The 22,983-nt window shown below is 44.6% G+C and overlaps 1 protein-coding gene across 3 annotated transcripts in view; it reads right to left on the bottom strand.

Annotated features, from left to right (window-relative positions):
* Positions 1–10,770: 10,770 nt before the first annotated feature.
* LOC309716895 (protocadherin-1-like) overlaps positions 10,771–22,983 on the bottom strand; it is a 236,757-nt gene continuing 224,544 nt past the window's right edge. For 2 of the 3 annotated variants that reach the window (XM_082551004.1, XM_082551003.1), the window contains one exon: positions 10,771–21,807. In XM_082551004.1, the coding sequence (XP_082407130.1) occupies positions 21,380–21,807 (428 nt within the window). In that variant the 3' untranslated portion in view covers positions 10,771–21,379. The remainder of the gene's footprint in view (positions 21,808–22,983) is intronic. The other variant, XM_082551007.1, reaches the window with a different exon arrangement.

Consider the following 22,983-nt stretch of genomic DNA (forward strand, 5'->3'; position numbering starts at 1 on the left):
GGGCTGATTGTGATCCAAATTCCGGACAGGCAGGTGGACAGGCTGGTGGCTCAAACACGCCGAGCTGTGATCGCTGAAGGACGACTACGGACTGGCGTGGAGCAGCAGGCTGGGCAGGATTAAATGGTCCACCTGGTGATCGCCTGGGATGGGATGCAGGTGTGGAGTCAGTGGCCACGCCCACGGGAGTGGGCATCCCATCAGCACCTCAGACGCCGGGCCGCGGACCATGACAGTACCCCCCCCTCAAGAGTCGCCCCCAGGCGACAGGCCGGGACCCCGCCTGCGGAGAGAAGCATGGAAAGCAGAGATGAGGCGAGGGTCCAGAACGAAGGAGCGCGGGACCCAGAGGCGGTCCTCGGGGCCGTACCCCTCCCAATCCACGAGATACTGCCAGCCGCGCCCGCGCCGGCGCGCATCCAGGATACGCCGGACCGCATAGGCCGGATGGCCGCCGATGAGCCGGGCGGGAGGAGGGGGCGCGGAAGGAGGGCACAGGGGGCTGAGGCGGACTGGTTTAAGCTGAGACACATGGAACGTGGGGTGCACACGCCGGGAGGCTGGAAGCCGAAGCCTGACCGCCACTGGGTTGACGACTCGGCCCACCTCGTATGGCCCGATGAAACGGGGAGCTAGTTTGCGGGACGTGCCCCGGAGTGGGATGTTCCCAGCAGCCAACCAAACCTTCTGTCCCGGCTGGTAGTCAGGGGCTGGGGCGCGGCGACGATCGGCGTAGTGCGCATGCCGTTCCTTCGCACGCAGGAGGGCGCTGCGAACGCTGCGCCATACACGTTGGCAGCGCCGAAGGTGGTGTGGAGCCGACGGGACGGAGAGAGTCAAGTCCTCTTCAGGGAAGAGCGGAGGCTGATATCCGAGAGACGCCTCGAAAGGTGATAGACCGGTGGAGGACGAGGTTAGAGTGTTGTGGGCGTACTCCACCCAGGGCAGGTAGGTAACCCAAGAGGAGGGGTTTTGACTGGCCACGCACCGTAGCATAGTCTCCAGTTCTTGATTGAGACGTTCGGTCTGTCCGTTGGATTGCGGGTGGAAGCCGGAGCTTAGGTTAACCTTGGCGCCGAGAGCGGAACAGAAGGTCTTCCACACCTGTGAGGTGAACTGGGGACCTCGATCGGAGACAATTTCCAAGGGGATTCCGTGGAGCCTGAACACATTAGCAACCAACGACTGGGCAGTCTCAGCGGCTGAGGGCAGCTTGGCTAGTGGGATGAAGTGAGCGGCCTTGGAAAACCGATCTACAACGGTGAGAATGACACGCTTTCCGGACGAGGCAGGGAGACCGGTAACAAAGTCGAGGGAGATGTGAGACCAGGGCCGGTGGGGTGTAGTGAGCGGGTGGAGCTGGCCTGCGGGGCGCTGGGTGGATGACTTATTACGGGCGCAGACGGCACAGGCAGACACATAGTCCCTCACGTCCCTTATTAGCGTTTTCCACCAAAAATGTTTCTTGAGGAGGTGCGTCGTTCTGTTCACGCCTGGGTGGCACGTGAATCGTGCTGTGTGGATCCAGTGGATGACAGCTCCACGGGCGGCAGCAGGAACGAAGCGCCGTCCGGGTGGTCCGGTCCCTGGATCGGGGTCTCCCGGGAGAGCTCGGCGAATGGTCTCCTCTATCTCCCAGGTGAGGGCGCCCACCACGCAGGTGGCGGGTAGGATGGTGGCAGAGGGAGTCGCTTCGCTGTCGGAGGAGTACTGACGGGAGAGCGCATCGGGCTTGGTGTTCCGCGATCCTGGACGATAGGAGAGCGTGAAGTTGAAGCGGGCGAAGAATAGGGACCAGCGAGCTTGGCGTGGATTCAACCTCTTGGCGGTTCTCAGGTACAGGAGGTTCTTATGGTCTGTCCAGATGAGGAAGGGCTGAGCGGCCCCCTCCAGCCAGTGGCGCCATTCCTCTAAAGCGAGTTTAACGGCTAGCAGTTCCCTGTCGCCGATGTCATAATTCTTCTCTGCGGGGGTGAGTCGGCGTGAGAAGAAGGCGCATGGCCGGAGCTTATTCAGAGGCCCAGACCGCTGGGAGAGAACCGCTCCCACTCCCGCATCAGACGCGTCAACTTCTACAACAAACTGCTTAGCAGCGTCTGGGTGGGTTAGGATGGGTGTGGAAGTGAATAACCGTTTTAACTTAGCGAAGGCTGCGTGGGCTTCAGGGGACCAGGTGAAGGGCACTTTGGGTGAGGTGAGCTGGGTGAGCGGCGCTGCCACCTGGCTGTAGTTCCGGATGAAGCGGCGGTAAAAGTTCGCAAACCCCAGGAAGCTCTGAAGCTTCTTCCGTGACTCCGGAACCGGCCATTCCAACACTGCCTTGACTTTCACCGGGTCGGTCTTCACCTGCCCACCTGCTAGAATGTAGCCCAAGAAGGAGATGGATGAAACGTGGAACTCACATTTTTCCGCCTTGACGTACAACCTGTTTTCGAGCAGCCGTTGTAGTACGCTTCTCACATGGATGTGATGTTCTTCGGGTGTTTTGGAAAAGATCAGAATGTCATCTAGGTATACGAAAACAAACACATTTAGGAAGTCCCGTAACACGTCGTTGACTAGAGCTTGAAAAACCGCCGGGGCGTTGGTTAGTCCAAACGGCATCACCAGATATTCGAAATGCCCCAGTGGGGTGTTGAAGGCGGTCTTCCACTCATCACCCTCACGTATTCGAACCAGGTGATAGGCGTTCCGCAGATCCAGCTTGGTGAAGACTGTGGCTTCCTGGAGTGAGTCAAAAATAGAATTAATTAGTGGGAGGGGATATTTATTCTTGATGGTGATGTCGTTAAGACCCCGGTAATCGATGCAGGGGCGAAGCGTCCCGTCCTTCTTTCCCACAAAGAAAAAACCCGCAGCGACAGGGGAGGACGACGGCCTGATTCGTCCTGCCGCTAGCGACTCTTGGATGTAATTCTCCATGGTTTCTCTTTCGGGGCGAGACAGGTTATACAGTCTGCTAGAGGGCAGCGAAGCTCCCGGGAGTAAATCAATGGCACAGTCATAAGGACGGTGAGGAGGTAGTGAGAGCGCCTCGTCCTTACTGAACACCTGCTGAAGATCGTGATATTCGGGGGGCACGGAAGAGAGGTCCGGTGCGGGTGGCGGGGTTGAATTTCGTTTCGTTGAGGCGGAGGGAACGGCCGACCCCAAACAGTTCGCCAGACAGAACACACTCCAGCTCGCGATCCTCTTTCCGGCCCAATCGATGCGAGGGTTATGTTTCTGTAGCCAGGGGTAACCTAAGATAAGCGGGGTGTCAGGAGCGGGAAAAGTGAAAAAGGAAAGCTGCTCCTGGTGATTCCCTGATGTGACTAACTGTACAGGTGCAGTTTGGTGGGTGATATAAGCAAACACTTGATTATTCAACGTGGATGCAGGGATGGGCGGCTCGAGTGGCGTGAGGGACACAGCTAATTTCTTAGCCAGTCTCTCATCCATAAGATTCTGTTCCGCCCCGGAGTCTACCAGCGCGGAGCATGTAAAGGTCTGGTTATTAGTTACGAGGGTAACGGACAGTAATAATCGGGGTCTAGTAGTGCTTAACGTGCTGCCCACCCGTATCCCCGGACTTACCGGTGGGCCGGGTCGTTTGGGCGGACCGGGCAGACAGCGATGCGGTGACCGGGCCTCCCACAGTACAGGCATTCTCCAGCCCGAAATCGGCGTTCCCTCTCCTCCGGAGAAAGCCGAGAGCGTCCGATCTGCATGGGTTCGGGCGGGGGAGGCGACGGAGAGCGCGCACACGCAGCCGTGGGCGTGGGCGGAGAAACACTGATCCCGGGGCGCAATACGGAGCCCATAGGTTTAAGCCGCCGCTCGGCATCCCTCTCCCGCAGGCGTCTATCGATCCTACGGGCGAGGGAAGCCAATTCTTCGAAGGATTTAGTCTCTTCGTGAAAAGCTAGTTGGTCCTTCATCTGGTCGGTTAGTGACCGTAAAAAAACCCCACGGAGAGCTGAATCGGGCCAACCCACGGCGACCGCTCTGGTACGAAACTCGACTAGGTACTCCGCGATACTGCGCCGCCCCTGACGGAGCCCCAGCAACTTCTGTGTGGCGTCATCTTCCGAGACCGGAGGGGAGAACGTAGCCCGGAACTCCTCCAGGAAATCATCGTAATCGCAATCACGAATGGAGTGAGATGTTAAATAGGCCTCAGCCCACGTTAAAGCACGTCCCCGTAATAAACCCACAAAATAGGAGATTTTAGCTGCATCCGTGGGGAAGGCGTGTGGCGTGCGGCTGAAGAACAGGGAGCATTGAAAAAGGAACCCCCCACACAGGTCTAACTCCCCGTGGAAGGGCTCCAAAGGCGGAGGCGAAACGCCGTGGGGCACGGGATCAGGCGGCTTGGTTCGCAGCTGTTCCCGAGTGTCACTGAGCTCTTGGTAGCGGTCCTGGAGCGATTGAAGCTGCTGGTCGTGGCGACCGAGAATAGCGCCCTGCTTATTAATGGCGGAACGGAGTGGTTCTGCTGGGTCCATACTGGCCAGTCCGTACTGTCAAGAACCGAAGTTCAACACACACAAGCTGGACCCAGGAGCAGAACACACACACAGCGGTACGAGAGAAAAAATAAACTTTATTATAACTGAGAGTGTCCCGGGAGAGTAGAAGGGAGAGAACGCACGGAACCAGAGAAACCGAGGGACCGGGAGAAGAATCGCGCAGGAAACGCCGAGAGCGGGACCGTGGGAGGGATGATAGCGGGGCCAAGGGAACCGGAGGGAGGGGTGAGGGTCCGTGGGGAGGAACTCCAGAAAGGGCGAGGGGGCTGGGGCTGATTGTGATCCAAATTCCGGACAGGCAGGTGGACAGGCTGGTGGCTCAAACACGCCGAGCTGTGATCGCTGAAGGACGACTACGGACTGGCGTGGAGCAGCAGGCTGGGCAGGATTAAATGGTCCACCTGGTGATCGCCTGGGATGGGATGCAGGTGTGGAGTCAGTGGCCACGCCCACGGGAGTGGGCATCCCATCAGCACCTCAGACGCCGGGCCGCGGACCATGACATTGATGGAGTGAGAGAGAGGGGACAGAAGGAAAGACTGGAAACACGGAAAACAAACGATAAAGATGAGGGAAAATAGAGAAGAGCTTAAAAGGAAAAAACTTGGTAAGGAAGAAAAGAATGCAACAAAAAAAAAGATTAGAGAGAAAATTGAGGGAATTAAAAGGCCAGATGGGGCAATAAGGTTTGGAAGGACACAAGTGAAGGAAAGGCAACAGGTGACAAAGAAGTGAGAATAAAGTATAAATCACCAAAAAGTAGAAGAAAATAGAAGAGCAGGATAAAAATAAGGGAGAAATTAAATGTGGGGGATAAGATGCATGAAGTGTGCACGACTTGGGCTGCAACAGTGAAAGCATGGATGAGGAGAAAAGGAGGAGGACGAGGCAAGTGAAGACAAACAGTCTAAATAAACTAGAAGATGAGAAATAGGGTAAAGTGATAAAAACCTGTGGGGAAAAAAAAAGGGGGGAGAAAAGCAACCTGCTGCAAGTGTGTCATCCTCCTCAAAACAAGCTGTGATAATATTTTCTTTTTGTTGTTCCCAGAAATATTGTGCGGCAATGAATTTAATCATTTTGCCCTGAATTTCAATTTACTGCTGTAATGCGATGCAACAGCGCTATAAGCACAGTGTCAAAGTGCCTTCCTCCGAGTCTGTTTGATATTCCTCGTACACAGCAGCCACATACAGGGTTTGTTTTTATTGAAATGTGATTGGGTGGTGTCTCACTTTAGGGCATGACACTCTGCAACTTGAGGATTCACGAGTCAATTTCCTGAAGTGGAATCCAATAACGCTGAAGAAACCGAGGCGAGGTGTTTACGACTCCTTAGGAACATCAGGTGAGCGACGCTGAAAAGGCTGTAAGTCACTCTGAAGATGGAGCCGGAAACGTTTTATGCTGAGAATGGGAGGAAGTATACCCGTGGAAACTGTTCATTCTCCATCGCTGGGAAACCGGGACAGCAAAATCTGCTTTTTCTTCCCATGGAGAAACCGAGGTCGTCCTCCGGGAATTTAGGCTACAAATAGGTTACAAAGTGTAGCTGAAAGTTTGATCAGTCAGACCTTCTTAATAATGTGACAAAAAAAGAAATCACTTTAGCAGGTTATTGGTATCAGCCAATGCAAGTTATTTATTTTAAATTGGACAAAAGTTTGTGGACTACAGAATAAGGAATAATGGAAGTCCAACAAAAGGACACTTGGAAAGAGAGGTCGGCTGTTTCCTGAGGTTCTGCTTTCAGCTGATATTGATCAAAAAATACAGCCTTCCCAGCAGGAGGCCATAGATGTTCAAATTTCCACATTGGCACAGCTGGGATTAGATTTAACTCTTTATTTAAAAAAAATCATAGATTGAACCTTTGTATGTCATTTCCATATTTTGACGCTTGGTTTGGGATTTTGCTGTCTGCAGGAAAAAATGTTTAAAAAATACTTCATGAGAGCATGAGGGTGGGAATGGATGTTTGTGTCTGTGTGTGCCTGTATGTCTGTGTCTATATGTCAGGTTGGGTATCAGACGCCACCTCTCTGGGGACACCTCAGGCCCTCCAAGGTTTGGAGGCCTATCTCCACCCACCACCACTTCCCCTGCCGGTGGCGGACTCCCTCAGGTGTCGGTGTGTTGGTGGTTCTTTGTGTCTGGGGGTGGGCGTCCGGGTACACACCGGCTCACTCCTTGGCGGCCGCTTGTCGGGGCCTGGGGCCTGGGGCTCGCTCGGGCCCCTTTGGAGGTGGGGTGCCCCCGGCCTCTCGGCCTAGGGCTCGGTCACTCAGGCGCAGCTGGAGCTCACGGGCACGTCACTGCAACTCCCCCTGACTTCTGCTCCGCGGCTGCTGGGCGAGCCCTCATCTGGGACTCTCCTCAGCTCTTACTGGGACAGTGGCGCGGCTGCCCCTCTGTTGGTCTTCCATGGTCTCTTGTGTTCTGGGGGCCTCTGGATGTCTGGAGTTTTGATCTCCTCCATACCCGCTTCACACCCTGGAGGACGGGGCTGTGGCCCCCCCACACTCCCTAGCAGATCATTACATGGAGAAACCTTTGGAATGCAAGCATGCTGATCCACACAGGTATGCACACATGGGTATTCACAGACGCGGACTAAAGCTTTCTTGGCTGCTGCCTCAAAGCACACTGTGCGCTGTCTATCTTGCGTGCTGCACAATATCGTTTATTATTTAGTAAATATTGATATCTATGACTAGCTAGTTTATTGTGATGGTGCTTTGTTTTCTCTATTATTATGTTGCTCTTTGTTGTTTGCTGTCTCCTCTGTTTGTTTTTGTTTGTTTGTTTGTTTGTTTTTTTTCTCCATACAGGTGACCCAGGAGTTTTTTTTTTTTTTTTTTGTCTCTCTTCCCCCCCCTTCTCACCGTCTCTTCTCCCCTTTGGTTTTCTTTCTTTCTCTCCCCCTCTCTCTCTCATTCATTCCCCCTGTCCTATTTATTAAAAAAAAAAAAAAAATGACAAAGGATGAACTGAAGCTCTGCCATCACGTAATGTCGCATACTGCTGTTTCTGATGTCATTTAAAAAAAATAAAAAATAAAAAAAATAAAAAATAAAAAATACTTGGAAAGTAATTTGCAATTCAAATTACTTTAATTACTTTAATTACTTTAATTCAGTCTTGTTTTATTTATATAGCACTAAATCAGCAGCTGCCACAAAATGCTTTATATTGCAAGCTAAAGACAATACAGAGAACACCCCAACAATAAAAAGATTCCCTCTGAGCAAGCACTTGGCAATACTGGGAAAGAAAAACACCCTTTTAACAGGAAAACCTCCAGCAGAAGCAGGGTCTGAGAGGGGCGTCCATCTGCCATAGTCAAGGGGAGGGAGAAAGCACAAAAACTGGCACTTACCTGAAACTCGGATGTGCTCTTGCATTACATTTTCAGTTTCCACCAAACACAATTTTCACTCGTAACGCACTGTCCTAGTTCAGTTAGCCCTGGTTCGTGACTTTGATGTCTCAGCTCTCCACAAGTCTAATATTTTTTTATCACTATAGTTCTTTTCATCTGTCCCACAACTTCACACAAAACATCCTGTTTTTTACAGCTGTTGAACGACATGACACAGCAGGCCTGTTAAATTAAAGCGCTGCAGATGTTTAGGAGGTGGATTTGTTTGAACTGTTTAGAGATATAGTGGCATGCTAATTTGAGCTAATCAGCCGTAGAGTGTGATTTAAAATGTTATAAATCTGTGCAACCAGAAGCTTTGTTTCCATCCACAGACCTTAAAATGGTCAGTTAGGTTTACTTTTATTATGCCTACATGAAAGACTCTCATGCTTTTGGAAGGCAAGAAGAGAGTCATGGTCTCAATGATCATCTTCAGACTGGAGTATTTACTCCAGGTACATAACACAGAACCCTTATGTAACCCCTCCATCAGGCTGACCATCAATCTTTCATTTAGACTCAGCATCTGCAGGTTTATGGGAAGGGACAGATGTGTCTGCAGATGTGGCTGTGCAGAGGTATAAAAAGTGTTAAATAAAGACAGCCGACGTGAAATTGTGCTTGGCATTGTCCCCGTTCTGAAGCGACACATGTAACAAGGCTCGTGTTTAACTAAGTGAACAGCAGGAACATGAACATCATTCTTGTGACAAGCTAATGGCTGTTGCAAATTCTTTTGTGTCATCGAACCCAATTCTATTTATTTTTCACAGTTTTATTGACTGACTCATTTCAGCTTTCCTAAAAGCACATCCAGTGACTGAGAGCCTAAATCCTTGCAATCTTCCTGGAAACTATTTTAGACTTTGGTTTGTACAGTGGATGTTCACAGAAGGGAGTCTGCAATGTAAAAAGTATAATTCATGTGCAGTTGTTCAAGTTGTATAATGAGAAACGCCAGTTTGTGGGTGTTCCCTATTTTCCTTGACCCCGTTAAGCAAATATAGATGGTTATACATGTGAATTTATTCTTCAGATGCAAATATTGTCTAAATAATGTGTACATTTTGTTTTTCATATGGTCACTTTGGATATGGACGAGGGCGTGTGATGTAGATCTGTGCACCAAGACATCAGCGAACAAGAGCAAGACAAACCAGACACAGCGACAGGTCGCCTTCAAAGTAAAAGCTGCACATTTTGAAACAAGAGGTATACAAGAAATATTAAGCACAGTTCCTATGTTCATCACTTCATGACAAAGTTATTGACCTATGGATGAGTGCATGAGTGCATATATAGCAGGTATATGACTTAATCATGTTTCTTTTTAATTTCATAAACCTTGTTGGTTCTTAAAATGTTCTCTCCAAATAAAAGTTTTCACTTTTTAAAATTTGTTTGCTTGTGTGAATTGTGTCTTTTTTTTAACATAAATTATCAAGGTATTCATGTGGACACAGAGCATCACATTTACTTCAGTCAGCTGTTATTTGTGCATCAGCTTAATAAAAAAGCGATTAACAAACTAACTCATGAAAGCAAAGTTAGACCTGCTGGTTCTCTGACTTTAGACTTCAAATGCTCGTTCTCATCCAACTGTAGTGGTGTGAGCTGTGAAAACATCAGTGTATGGGGCTTTTAAAAAAAAAATAATAATAATAAGAATTTATAGATTTACAGTCTAATAACTATTTTAGAATAAATAAAATGTCCTCCACTGAAACAAGGATATGATGTCATCATCATCAGTGGAGACTGGTGGATAAACGTACAACTACAAAAAAGTTATCACATAGAATTTTGCTATTTCATTTTTTTCTTTTTTTTTTAATGGCAATGCATGAGTTTGCCACAAAATATTATTATATATAGTCTTGTGGTTTGTTCAGGGGGAGCTTTGCTAAGCTAAGCTGTGCAGCCATGTTCTCTTTAGAGAGAAGAGGCTTTTCTCCTGGAAACAAACCACACTTGTTCAGTGTTTCTCCTGTTTCCAGTTTTTTATTTAACATCCTAACCTGTCTGAGATCAGAACGTGCGATGCTCAAAGGCAGGCTCCACCTCAATGTGAATTTGCTGGTAGGTCCACTCATTGGAACATTGGCAAGCACCTTGAATGTTTTTCACTTGTGAATCTCTCTCACTGTAAAATGAGGAACTGCAAACTGTTTGGAAATCACCTCATAACCTACAATTTTACTCTAACACAGCTTCAGCCTGGTACGCTGTGTTGGTGACTTTAAACGTGTGATAGTGTAAATGGATCACAGACATCCTGTTACAAGGCATTACTGTATATTTGAATTGCTTCATGAAGGTAACGTAGGTCCTTGTATTTGAGTTCGTTCAGATTATTTTCTTAAAAGTGTGATGAAGGCTGTAATGTCTTCCCACTTTTATAAAATCAGAGATTTTGACGTTGGGAAAATACGCTATTGTTCAGGACAGCACCACCCACCCTTGCATCGTTGAATGGTTGAAGGCACTGCAAGTCGCAGTTTTTGATATTTATTTGATTGGTTCTTTTGTGTGATTTTGCACTCTGGCACATTCAGTGGCAGGGAGATTTACAGGAGGCTTTTGTTTTTGATTGGCACGTTCAGATTTGTCCCAAGAGCTTTGCTGACCTGCGCTGCACAGAAATATGCCAAAGACATTTATTCACTGCAGAAACGTGCATAGCAACATTTCTTAATCAGAAACAACGGATCCAGTATTCTAGATTTTATGCTGGCCAATAAGAGCAAGCCACATTGTTTTCTAGTAAAAACACGTGATTTCATTGCAGACTGACACCTGCAAGACAAACTGAGCGACAGCCGGGATGTTTCTTTGACTGATGTATTTTATTGTAAAGCTATAAGGAAGGAGTAATTACAAGATATCATTTCTTTGATTTGCTCAGCAAAAATAAAAGACCACATTTTTTTTTTCAAATTCAAACATGCGAATGTTGATCAAAAGAGAACAGATGAGGCTCAAACAAACACATTACCCAACTTCCTCCAAGAAAATTAAAAGACTGAAAACAACAAAAATTCATGTACAGTTTGTCTTAAGACTCGGCTGAGATGAACATGAGAGAACAGAAAGCGGTAAAGCAGACGGGTGACTGGAGGAGGCGCACTGCCAACCTCCGCTCTGAGCCTGACGCATCACTCCTACATTTAATAGAGCCTACGGTACTTGAGACGATATAATCCTACAGGTTCAAGGTCAGACTTCCTTCATGTTGTTTGAATATATATATATTTTTTATTGACATTTTTTTTTTTAAAAACCTACACTTGCATGTACATAAAACTGTACAAAAAACAAGGCATCACTAGCATTTTTCCTATATAAATATAACCAACCAACAATTAGGCTACAAACGTGGACTTCCTGTAAAGACGAAAAGTGATTCGGCGGTTCTGTCCTGCTGTTTTCTTCTCTTCTAAAACAATATGAATCTTTACAACATTCTTCACACAAGGAAGCCCAATGCCACCGTTTAGAATTTGTTTTCTGGGATTTTTACCTCCAAGGTTACAACAAAATAATTTTAGGACCCTAAAAAATTCTCACAACCACATCTCAAATAAATAACTTTGCCTTTCTCAAAAAAAAAAGAAAAAAGAAAAACAACAACAACAAAAAACCCCTTATACAATAGTTATCTCCACTAACATCACTTTGTGTGATGATGATAACCTTGTAGTTATTTTTTCACTGATTTGGCTGATTTGCGGTCCCGATTTCTTCTCTTTTTCTTCTTTTTGTAACCATCAGATATCTCTGGGAGATAAATAAATGACATCAAAAGAAGTGATTATAAACTGATTAATTCCTTTCTTCAAAGAATTTTAATGGAGCCCTTAAAGTCCTTTTAATTTCAGCACACAAAATAACACATAAAAAGCACAGATTAGCACTTTAGGAGCTCCAAGAAATTCTGTTTACTTTAGTTTCTCTCCAGATGTCACATCCTTTGCTCATCATTACCAGAAAAATCGACGTAGTTACGTGAGATAAGTACGTGATTCTGTAATTTTGTATTCTTCCCCTTTTTTTGTTGCATCACCCAAAGAGATCGCATAATGGTAAAGGTGTCTGCAGGCACCGTCGACAAAGATCCATTTCACGCAAACCAAGACGTGGCTCTCGTCTTATTGTCGAGATCAACTGTTTTATGTTTTGGGAAATCAACATTTAATTTTATTGATTGTGTAATCGCAAAATAACTAAACTTTCACATTCTCCATTCAGCTTGCCGGGTCTGGCTTTCAGTCACGATGGAGTAAAGAAATAGAAAACACAGAGTCCAGTCTGCCTGCTCAGAAAACAGATATCATCATCATCATTTACATCCCGCGTCTGGTAAGAAAACAGCAACAACCAATTATATTCATACAGTATGTCTATAGCAGTGTTGATTCCATAACATTGATAAAACAACTGTGACAACAACAAAAATGTATAATATTTATAAAGTTGGTTTGTTTCATGCTCAGCTGAAGCTTCGACTGCGGAGACTCCAGCCTCAGTATAATACACAACCAAAAAACAGCAAGCCACTCCAAAGTCTATCACGTGATTTCATGTGGAACTCGTCTGCAGCTCTCATGTGATCGCCCGCCTTTATTCTGTAGACTTCTGCACACCAGAAGTGCAAGTCAAAGAATCCACCGGTTACCGTCACGCAAATCAAATTATCATGGTGACAATGGCGTTCAAATGGTGGCCAAATGGTCTTTTCATCAAAAATAATAACTAAACCTCAAACATGAGTTTAGAGTCTGATGCAGTAATATTCAATGTAGGACCCAGGCTTCTGGTGCTCAAAGTGGTAAAAGTCATGACGGTTCAAGTACACTTAGTTCAGCCTCTTTAAAGTTGTTTACAAAAGTCAACATTGAGCGTAAAACTGACCCTTAAATAGATCAGGCAAAGCAGAGATGTGGCAGTTATGAAGAATTTCAAAAATAAACAGAGGTCTCTTGTTTCCCTTTGAAAGCTGCCGTTTATTTCTGTGACTTAAACACAATTATCAATGCAAACGCCCCAGATATAAAAACACTGATTACACGAGAGCCACAAAGTGGTTCCGGTCTAAATATAAGTGGACAGAAGAAAGAGAGAGGAAAGATGAATTCACTGAGTCGTTATGTTACCGACAGACTCACGACACCGCTGACAGTCAGCCCGAGGAGGGAAAAATGCTGAATTAAATCAATCCCGTTGTGTGTTAGAACAAAGTGAACCTTTTGCAAAACCGAGTAACTCGCAAACCAAAAACATTCACCTTTTGTTCAAACTGTAAAATCCACCGTTCAGCTGAACTCACAGATATAGACGTGATCCATAAAGGGACCACCAGAGTTTCACAGCTGGATCAGGGCTGTTCATGAAAATGTTTTAAAAGTAGGAACTACAGACTGCGTCTCAAACTGTACTCTCCTAAAGCTGATCTAATGAACAACTCTGGACTGTTGTACAAAGCAACAGCATCCACTTAAGAGCTGGTTGTTGCTTATCCATTGATCTTTGTGTTGAAATTTGAGTGACTTTTCATGATTTAGAGTTCAACATAATCCTTCTTTATCTTAGCCTTGGAAGATTAGATTGCTTCTTTTTTGCTTCTTTAAAGTGAATTTAAGCTTCAGGTGAGAGCGCCAAAACAACCCATGAGTAAGGCTCGAGAGTTGGTAACACGTGTATGTCAAAGGTATGTCACAACGACTCGTGTCATTGTTAAGCAATGACTATAAATAAGTTCAGCTTTAAGAGTCTGACGACTTGAGACAGTCTGCGTTTTAGGAAAGCAAACTTTTCTCCACTGTTAAGTACAGCTGTGGATTTCATACATAAATAATGCCTGTCAGTAGTAAACCAATGTGTATTTTAAAAATAAACCGTTCCTGGGAGATGTTTATGTGTTGGAGTCATGAATCAGTCTATAAAGTGTTTCAGAAGCAAACTATGGTAGGGCACTTTAGCTGTTAATAATACATCAAGGGTAAACCAATGTTTTTTTGTTTTGGTGGTAAAACATTTTGAAATGGCAAAAAGCACATTTTTAATTTAAGGTCTGCGTTTTAATCCTAAAACAGTTTTCACGAATGATTTTGAGAGGTAAACTTGCTGCGTTTTATTAGTAAAAGCTGCACAGAAGTATGAAGGCGGAAAAAGGAAAGAAAACTGTAGATACATATGCATTAAGTTGCACTCAGCTATGAATGTCAAATACAGTTTCTGATCAATATCCTTTCCCTTAGAGATGCTTATATTTGATAACGCATCAGATTTTTTTATAAAGCTCCTCATGTCTGTGTTTGCTGACTGAAAGGACGAACTGCAGCTGACTCAAGCTCCATAAAAAGATTATACATTAAATTGCTGTTTTATTTCTTTCTCTCAGGCCCAGCTGAATATTTTTATCATCTATATTTATTCTGGAATATCTAATATTCTATACTTTGGCAGAATCAGAAATAAACACAGATATACTCTTTTTCTGTAACTGGAAAGCTCCCTCTATTTAAAAGCAGCAGGATGTGAGTGCACTGCATGCAGAGACACCTGTGTTCTGCTAGGGGCTGATGGGTGGTGGTGGATTTTGGGGTTCACGTGTTCCACCAGGGAGCAGGAAGTGCTTGTTTGAGACACCAAACACTTATGGTCATGCAATGTTTTAGATCGTGCCCCCCCTCCAAAAAATAAATAAATAAATAAAAATCTGTGTCTACTTTTAATATTAGCCTCAGATTATCATCCCTTTTTAATAAAGCTGGATTAGGTGACCCTAAACCCTCCCTTAGTTATGCTGCTGTAGGCCCAGATGGCTGCCTTTCCCTGAGCCTGGCTCTGTTGGCTCAGGGGTCTTTATAGTAAAAAGAATTTCTCCTTCCTCACTGGAACCCTGTTTTACTTAAAAAAAAGTAATGCATTACACATTACTTGTCATGTTTCTTAAAAGTAATGCAGTATGCTCACCAGAGAAAGTAATTTGTTACACTACTCATTTATTAATTTCTTGTTACTATGCAGGCGTATCTGAAACACATTGTCTCATAATCACCAGTTAATGTAAACCTCACGCTACAGTCCCACACACCAACATAAATCCTTATTCCTGATGAGGATATACGATCCTTCAGTATTTACATATGAACACAGCACAAAGCAAAGATGGAAAAGAGACTTCAAAGCCATCGCCACAATGATTCTAGTTTAGAAACATGAACAGGTAGAAACTGAGGTGTAACCCTGACTGCTCATCACTGCCTCTGTTACCTGCTGACGTTCAGTCTCTGGCTGCTGGGCTGGAGTCTGCATACACCCACATTTAATTTCTGCATTACTGAAAGATGTAATGTGATTACAGCAATGTGTTCCACCCAACACTGACTGTTGCCAAGTTCTTGCTGGTTCTCCTTTTGACGTGGGGTTTTTACCTAACATTGCAAAAAAGTCTGAAATGACTGTTCCGTATATGATATGGCTGGTTGTATCTGAACTAATCAACATTTTTTTTCAGATTTTTTTGAACTTCATAGTTTGACTCTGTGCTTTACTTGAAAAAAGAACATAAGAAGAAAGATTTTCTCAATATGGTTTTCCCACTCTGCTGTAACCTGAGCCTGACCGCAACCACAGCTCACACCTTTGGGATAAGCTGGACCACATGACAGGCTTTGTTACCAAACAACTGCAAATTTCTGTTACTGGGTTCCAAAATCTGCTGGTACCCATGATGATGTAATCGACTGTATATGGATGGATGTAGCCACCATGACCTCTCCCATTGGCTGTGGGCTCCACATTTTGAAGCATCATAGTAAGCTGATTACTTAGCACTCCACCTCAACACACAGACCCACTCATCTGCTGAGATACAAATGAAATACTGAAATTCATACATCACAGTGGAAGCAAAGTCTTCTTGTATGGGCTGTATCGCAATGTAAGCTATTTCATTTGTCCAGTAAGCACATTAGAAATGCTCAAAGTACACCGACAGCACAACTACAATTGAGAAGTCCAGTTTAGCGACTCAGATTAACAAAGGTGAGGACAAGCCGGTACTGAATGGCTAATTTGGTCAATCAAAGTGGCCACACACCCATATGAATTTAAAATGATAATAATATTAAAATAATGATGATAATAATAGTAATTATAATTCACCCTAGAACTGGAGGACGTTGTCCACAAGGCTGCAGTAAACATGGGAGTTCTGACAGTTCACACTTTGCTTCATTTTTCAGCTCCAGAGGTTGTTATTGTAACCACATGTTTAACAATAAGACGCGAACATTTACGTGTCCACGTACTTTTGGACCTCTAATATAGGAACGCTCAAGCCCTGACACATTTCTTCATGCCTGTATTAAGCATCATAAGCCTGATGTGACTGTGCAAACATGCCAGCAGTACCCGCGTTTGCTTTAATGCACAAGCAAAACTACGGGAGGCCTAAAGAGCAAACAGCGACAGCAGAGTTCACCAAAGGTCATCAGGTATTACCAGGGTTCATTTTTCTTTGTCTGGGGTTAATTGCTGCGAAAGAGCTGAGGTCATACCGATGCTATATGACCTCTCCCCCTCTCCCCTATCTTTGCCGTGCACAGCATAAGACGTCGGGCACTTGGGAGTTTATCGCCCATCCAGGCTGTGGGTAAGCATCACAGAAAATAATATAATTACTCACTCACGCTGAATTTGAAGCGTGGCAAGGGGAAAAGGAAGGAGGAAAGTCAACATGGGCCTCTAAGGTTGGCCTGTAAATAATCAATCCGAACTCTGAGCTTTAAATCACCCGAGGAAGAACGGGGAAGGCGAGGAGCGGCGCTGGGGCCTATGAACTCTAAATCTGTGTCACAGTGGGGACTGAATGGTGGCTGAATGATGGCTGACTTATATGCAGAACACAATGACCGTGTGTGCAGGTTCTTAAGAGGGAGATGCATCAATCAAAAATCAAATATTGTCGAGGCAACGGAGAAACCTTGCTTTGAACCATACACAGCCCACACGGAGAGCTTCAATACACCAAATGCTAAATGCTAAAATAAGAAGCAATTATGCATCAAAAACAACAGCAAAAAGGCAGCGCCATGAATCACTGTGAAACTCTTGGTGAAGGCGACTGTTTGCCTAATAGAACAATAACACGACCTCTGCGTGACCCTTCCGATAGCCCCAATTTGCCGTGTTTTCTTCGCTGGCAGCTCAGCTTGTTGGCATCGCTTTGATGTTCCCTCTTTGATTGTGAGAAAAGGATGTTCATGTCACATGCTGTAAAACATTAATGACTAGTCATTTAGGCTCATCAAGACTTTTGTGCTCGTGTGAGTGAGACAGTCACAAATCTGTTGCCTTTTTCTGGAAAGGAGCAGTTCTGGAAATGACAACATGAGGCAGATTCACTTTCTAGCAGAATTTAATATCTGTCATGTATAAGTCCCATATATGTGTAGGATTAACTGAAGAGGTTTTTTTTAATTAAAATGAACATTTTCTTTTTTAATTGATGGACTGACAAATCTGTGGATAAAGCTACTGTCAGCTGTTCTCTTTTTCCCAATGGCTCGTCACAGTGAGCAGCTCCGCACGTTTCATTTGTTAGATTTTTTTAATGCTGAACGCCCTTCCTGACGGAAGCCCAAAGGTACATCTGTCTCCTTCCAGAATCGAGTGGGTCAGGCAGATCTGCTGGTATTCAGATTACAGATCAAAATCAGTTTTTTTGGATGCAGAGTCTGCACATCCACTTTTCATTTTAACCAGTCTTTGCAACATTACCAGATTTTGTAGCGCCTTTCAACAATTATTAGAAGACATGAAGAGTTATATTCTCTGTACAGTCTTAATTTGATGAAGCTGTTAAGGCAAAGGGATTTATAATTTGAAATTTCTAATTATGGACACCTAGTAGATGTGCATTACTATTTCTTCTCCAGGCCCAAAAATGCAAAAAGAAAAAGGTGCATGTTATGCTGTGTTCAGACTAAATGCAAAGCAGAGTTTTTGTGTTATGTGATTATCTCTCTGGTGACACAAACAGAGGCGGCCATGCTTCTATTAGCCGAGAGTCTCACAGACTGTGGATTCTTCTGATGCAGCTGACAATCACACATGGACTGGTTAATGCCTATCTTACTGTCTGCGTTTATGGGTAGTAGTTTTATATGGGGACATGAATAAAAGAGAATAAAAATTAAAGAGAGGGCCTTGAGAAAAGTGAACAAAATTGAACGACTTTCTTGTAAATTCTGAAAATATGTTGCTTAATTTCAGCCATCAGTTGTACTTTGCTGGAAGTAGTTCTATGGGTGAATATGTGCATGTTCTGAAATGGCTCTTCAATAAAACTCAACATCTGACCTTGATTCTAGGTTGGAGTTATACAAGCCTTCATGAAAATATACATCAGAGTAAATGTAAATGTTTTAATCAGTTGCCTGAGAAGCTGTCAGGTAAATCCCAGGTAGGGATGGATGCCGATGAAAATAATCTCACCACAGTTTTTGCTTTATTTTATGACTTTCCAGTTCAGTGTGAGACTAAATGACTTGTTCGGGAGATTTTTTTGCAGCACACTCTCTCACTGTGCCTTTCCTTTCATCCATCCACTCCCAGCTGGCGTGCATCACTACAGGTGAAATCTCACATTATCCTCAGCAGCCATTAACATGAGCCTCAGAATGAATGAACTTCCAAACCAGCTCACTTTTACTGGTGCAAATTATTGCCGGTAATATGCCAAGCCTCGGGTTGTAATTAGAGTTTCTGTGCTGTGCTGTGCTGTGCGGAGAGGGTGTTAGCGGACTCGAGCCTGTACAGGTGTCATTAATCCTGCATTCCTATGCGACTTCAGCACTGCAGGAAATGGCAGCCACCTCCCCCGCTGCACACAGCTAACAGGTTTAATAAATACTTCTGCTAAACGCCGCACGGCTCGGCCTCACACTGAGAAGGTAAAGAGGTGGGAAATAACGAGCGGCGACAAAGACTGGAGAGCTCTTCCTTCAAGCTCGAAAAACAGCAGGGAAACATTCACCACAGTCACCACAAGCACACTGAAGCCCACCACAGCTGTAAAGGATAAAGGAGCCATAACACTCTGTGGACTGTCAGCATCAGGAAACCTACAGCTGCTTTGTGCTTGTGGGACTGCCTCCAAAAACAAAACAGGCATCGCGAACAACATCTCCGCTCTCTGCTAAGCTTTGAAAGATTAAGTGAAGATTTTGGAAATCATTAATCTTAGATTATATTCAAATACTTTCTAAAAGTGAGCTCCCGACGTTGTGGCCTTCCAAGCTAGCAGTGGTAAGAAGTACGACATGGATGTGATGCTGATGATGATCACCTCTGAAGAAGCAAATAAAATCAGTAATGCTTCCTGCACGCTTTAAAATGGTAAATGGCCTCATACTTATTAAGTGCTTTTCTACTCTCCTTGAGCACTCAAAGCACTTTATACTACAAGACTCATTCACCCATTACTGCACCCTAAAGTGGTAGCAAACAGAGCAATATTACACTCCCTGTGGATATTCATGGTCTTCCGAGGATGAATCTCAAGGATGATTATGGTTTGATTCACAACTACAAGAAGATTTTTATGAAATAATGCCTGAACATTCATGTTCTTTGGGGATGATGCAAACATCAGAAATGTTGAGATCCAACAGATTGCAATGCACAGGTCATGTTCTGCTCCCTGGAGTGTGAACCCTGGTATTTGAATTCCTTCTAAACCTTTCCTGTGATGTCACAAGACAAACTTTTTATTGAGTCTGAAATAAAAGCTTACAGGCTGTCACGGACTAGAGCTACAGCTATGACGATTCTCCATTAACACTTTATTGAGTTGTTTATTTGGATCAACTGGATTATAAATTTTAATCTCAAAAGATCTGTGAGATCTGGAGCCACTGGACAAACTAAAAGCTACTCACTTAAGTTCAGAATGATATACAGAAAAGCAGGAAGTCTTCAGACTGGAGAAGCCGAAACTCTAACTAATTTGAAAAGCTTTTTTAAAATTTTTTTAACCTTTTCGGCTTCATTAATGCAAATGCTCGTAATCAATCCGTTATCAGAAACTGCACAATAAACAGAGTAATCATTTCTTCTTTACGATGAACAATGCTGCCTTAAGCTGAGCACTTTAAACTTTTAGGTCTCTCACATGTGAATGTATCATGGCATCGAAGATAATTCGATGCCAGAAAGAAAAATGATCAGTTTGATGCAAGAAAACCGTCATTTGACTATTTTTGGATACCCTTCTGTAACATTCATGTTTAAGTTTATCATATTATGGTATACTACTGACAACAGCATGAATAATATAATCGCTTCTTAGATTCTGAGACTCTGAAAGAAGCACTTAGGTTTCCTTCAGTTCTGTATGAAGTTGTATCGGTGCGCCTCTAATGTTTCTGCTTCCTCGTTAACGTAAATTCCACCGTGTTCCAGTGTTGGACAGCAGAGGAAAAATGATTAAAAAGTCTTGTGTTTGTAACTCGGCACCGTTGGTGATGCTCAAGAGTCCAGGTTCCTGCAGTGTGACGGCGAATGCCACGGCATCATTTCTCTCTACATGCAACCATTTTCAGTCCAGTGTTACATGAAGAGCTGCAGAAAGATTAACGGCCACGGATCCGCTCTGCCACAGCAGTTTCCACTGTCACTGTTTGTAATATTTACAGCCTGTACAATGAAAAAAAGACTTCTCCACAGCAAAATAAAGAAAAGAAACCCTAAATATCTCAAGATTGGAAAACAGCTGTCTTTCTACAATTGTCTCACGTTAACGATGAGCTGCTCCTGACAAAAACAAGCCAGTTGATTTGATGCAACTTGGCTTAAAAACATAATATTTCCCTGTGTCTTCGAAGGTGACAGAGAAAAACTAGAAAGAAAAGTAAATCCAAAAAAAGAAAATGAGGATAGATAGCAATACACAGTATACTTAAGTAGGATTTACAAGAAGTTATTTCCCTTCACCCCCCGGAAGGTTTGTTTTTTGTTTTTTTCCGTTTTCCGGTCCCACACAGCAACAAAGCTAAAGCAACACAAAAAATCCAGCTGAAAAATGTGAGTAGCTAAATAGTTTCCCATTTAAATTATCACAACAATGTGGTGTAGTTTACATTCCTTCCAAAGCAGCTCAAGCCTCATTTTCATTAATTGATTTTGAATTTCTTCTATTTTACATGTGATTGGTTTTTGCAGGGGGTGGGGATGTCTGTGGGTAGAGGTGGAGGGGGCTAAAGCCTTGTAGGTAGATGCATTTATAAAAAAGGTAAAAGGGGGAGTAGGTGCTGTGGCACAGCAAGTTATAGGCACAGGGGGCAGCTGTGAGGGGGCGCGACAGGTGGTGGCGAGCAGCTGGGCGATGGGGAGCGCTGGGCGATGAGTGTGGGTTTTAAGGTGGAGAGCTGTGCCCTCACAGGTAGATCTCCCTCTTGGAGGTTTGGCCGGTTGGAGTGGTAGCTGAGTGGTACTCCACCGCCTGGCTCAGCGGGATCTCCTCCATGCCACAGTCTTTACTGGATGAATCTCCGCCACTGGGGTAGGCACTGCTGTAGGGTGTCATGAAACGCATGTTGGCCACTTTGGAGCTGCTGCCACCACCGCCACCACCTGGTCCACGCTCCTCCATCGGCAGGGGCTTGGGGCTGCCGTTGGCCATCAGCTGCTCCTGCCCGTCCATCTCTTGGTAAGGCACGAAGGTGGAGAGCTTGGGGGCATTCTTGGATACCTTGCGGTTGGGAGAAGGCTGGCCGGGCATCCAGCAGGAGTCAGAGTGGCCAAACTCGGTGCACTCCCGGGTGCATTTACCGGTCATTGCCACGTCGGGAAGAGGCCTGAGATCTGCAGAGAGACACAACAAAACAGAGAAGAGAAAGCATGAGTACCGTGGAAACAGCAGCGCGAGGAAAGGTGGGAGATGAAGATGACATTACGGTGCAGAGGTTTCACATAAAAAGCCTGAGATAATAAATAATAAACTCTAGTCTGGGCTTGATGCACCAGCTGCAACAATAGCGATCCAGATTAGGAGGTTTTAAGGATTTGGGTGGGATAAGTTCAAGTCCTGTCCTGCTTTTGTTTCCACTATTACTCTCGGGTGAGGTTTAGACACTTTAAACTACTCGGTTAGGGTTAGAAAGAGTGTTTTTTGGTGTTTTCTCAAGGTTTGGGTTAAAAGGAGCACATCACACTCAACCACTGCAGAAAAATATATTTGCAGTGACAGCCCCATCTCATTATTGTCATAACCCAGTGGGTTACACACTGCTGCCAAAGGACATCTTGTGCTTGTACACAACAGCAGCTTTGACAAAATGCTATTATTTGCCACATCTGTGAAGAGAAGCGCCTGTAATGTGTCTTTTTGTGGAATGGTCTTTAACGGTGTCTGTCTGCTATTCTGAGCTGTATAGGTAGTGTCCCGTCGCTTGTTGTTGTTGTTGTTGTTGTTGTTGTTGTTGTTGTCTCATCTCAGCAAATGAGGCCCCAAACCTGGACCTTTTAAAGCTAATAAATAAAAAGTCAGAGAAGCTTTAGAATTGATTGTCACTCCATGTCACCTTAGCTATATGAATATTGGCTAAAATACAAATGAAGCTTTGAAGATGGGAGTTTTGATTACATTTGCAAATCTGCAGAATTTGATTGAACAGGCCGGGGATACGGACACAAGGATTTAAGATCTGTATTTAAGTTCGGGATGGATATGCCCATTATTTCCTTTCTCAGATTTGAAGAGAGCAAGCTGGACTCTGATGCTTTTTCTTCTTTGCAACCTATTATGATAAAGCTTGGATTCCGGTTACTATAGGCTAGCACTTTTTTCCAGGTATATGCATATAAATACCTCCAGCAGTAACAAATGTGTGTCTGCAAGTCTTTCTTTTTTATTGTTATTTATTAGGTTGAACTTTACTTGCTGTTTTGTGCATTAATGCTCATCTGTGGGATTTTGTCTTATGTAGCAGAACAATTTCCCCTGAGAGTTTGCAGCTAAAAGCCAAAGTTGGTTGTAAA

Source organism: Aulonocara stuartgranti (genome assembly GCF_965226115.1).
Source record: "Aulonocara stuartgranti genome assembly, chromosome: 2".
NCBI lineage: Eukaryota > Metazoa > Chordata > Actinopteri > Cichliformes > Cichlidae > Aulonocara > Aulonocara stuartgranti.